We start from the raw sequence: 694 nt of genomic DNA, 5'->3' as shown, positions 1-694 counted from the left end.
ACCACACCATGTGAGGTGCCAGGTTGTGAGCAGGAGTGATGACCTTAAACGGTGGTGGTGTGTGTTTTTTATTTTTTTATTAGGCCTGGTTTTGTAGGTGGCCATAATTGCTTCTGTCAGGTTGTGGGTCAATGTATTACAGTCATTTCTCTGGTTTGATTCGTATAATGTGCCACAGAATAAGAATACTTTCTGGAATGTCACCTGTCCTTATCACATTAAGAAGTAGTCTGTCATAAACTTTGTTGCAAGTGATGAGATTTATGGCAAGTCTAGTATTAGACTTTCAGTATCTGATTTTCTTTGGGTTTTTCTTTCCAGATCTAATGCATCCATTTGTAGTAGCACAAATACATTGATCATTCATAACAATGTGTCTGATGATCCATGGCAGCACAGGTGGTTGCCAGGTGGATACTCCACTCCTATGGCAGGAAGAAAATCAGTGTGAGTATCTTGGAGAGTTTTATACCATTTTTTACATGGAATTATTATCATTAGTTTTTGTAGTAATAATAGTAGTAACAGTATAATAATTATCTGAATTAACTCATTGGAATTGGTAGGATATGTATACATCCCCTGTCCACTGTTTATACACAGGAATCACTTACTGATTTGATCATGCCTATTTACCCTATTTCTGAAAGTTTTGTCAAGAAAAATGTTGATTTTTATTACTATTAGTACTGTC

The 694-nt window shown here is 35.9% G+C and overlaps 1 protein-coding gene across 3 annotated transcripts in view; it reads left to right on the top strand.

Annotated features, from left to right (window-relative positions):
* LOC119587785 (angiomotin-like protein 1) overlaps positions 1–694 on the top strand; it is a gene marked incomplete at its 3' end in the record, with an annotated part of 21,952 nt that overhangs the window by 7,995 nt on the left and 13,263 nt on the right. For all 3 annotated transcript variants that reach the window (XM_037936483.1, XM_037936481.1, XM_037936482.1), the window contains 1 exon segment: positions 322–447. In XM_037936483.1, coding sequence (XP_037792411.1) covers positions 322–447 — 126 coding nt within the window.

This window comes from Penaeus monodon, chromosome 23, assembly GCF_015228065.2.
Source record: "Penaeus monodon isolate SGIC_2016 chromosome 23, NSTDA_Pmon_1, whole genome shotgun sequence".
NCBI classification, from domain to species: domain Eukaryota; kingdom Metazoa; phylum Arthropoda; class Malacostraca; order Decapoda; family Penaeidae; genus Penaeus; species Penaeus monodon.
Note: the sequence above shows the minus strand (reverse complement) of the source record. Positions and strands in the feature narration are given on the sequence as shown.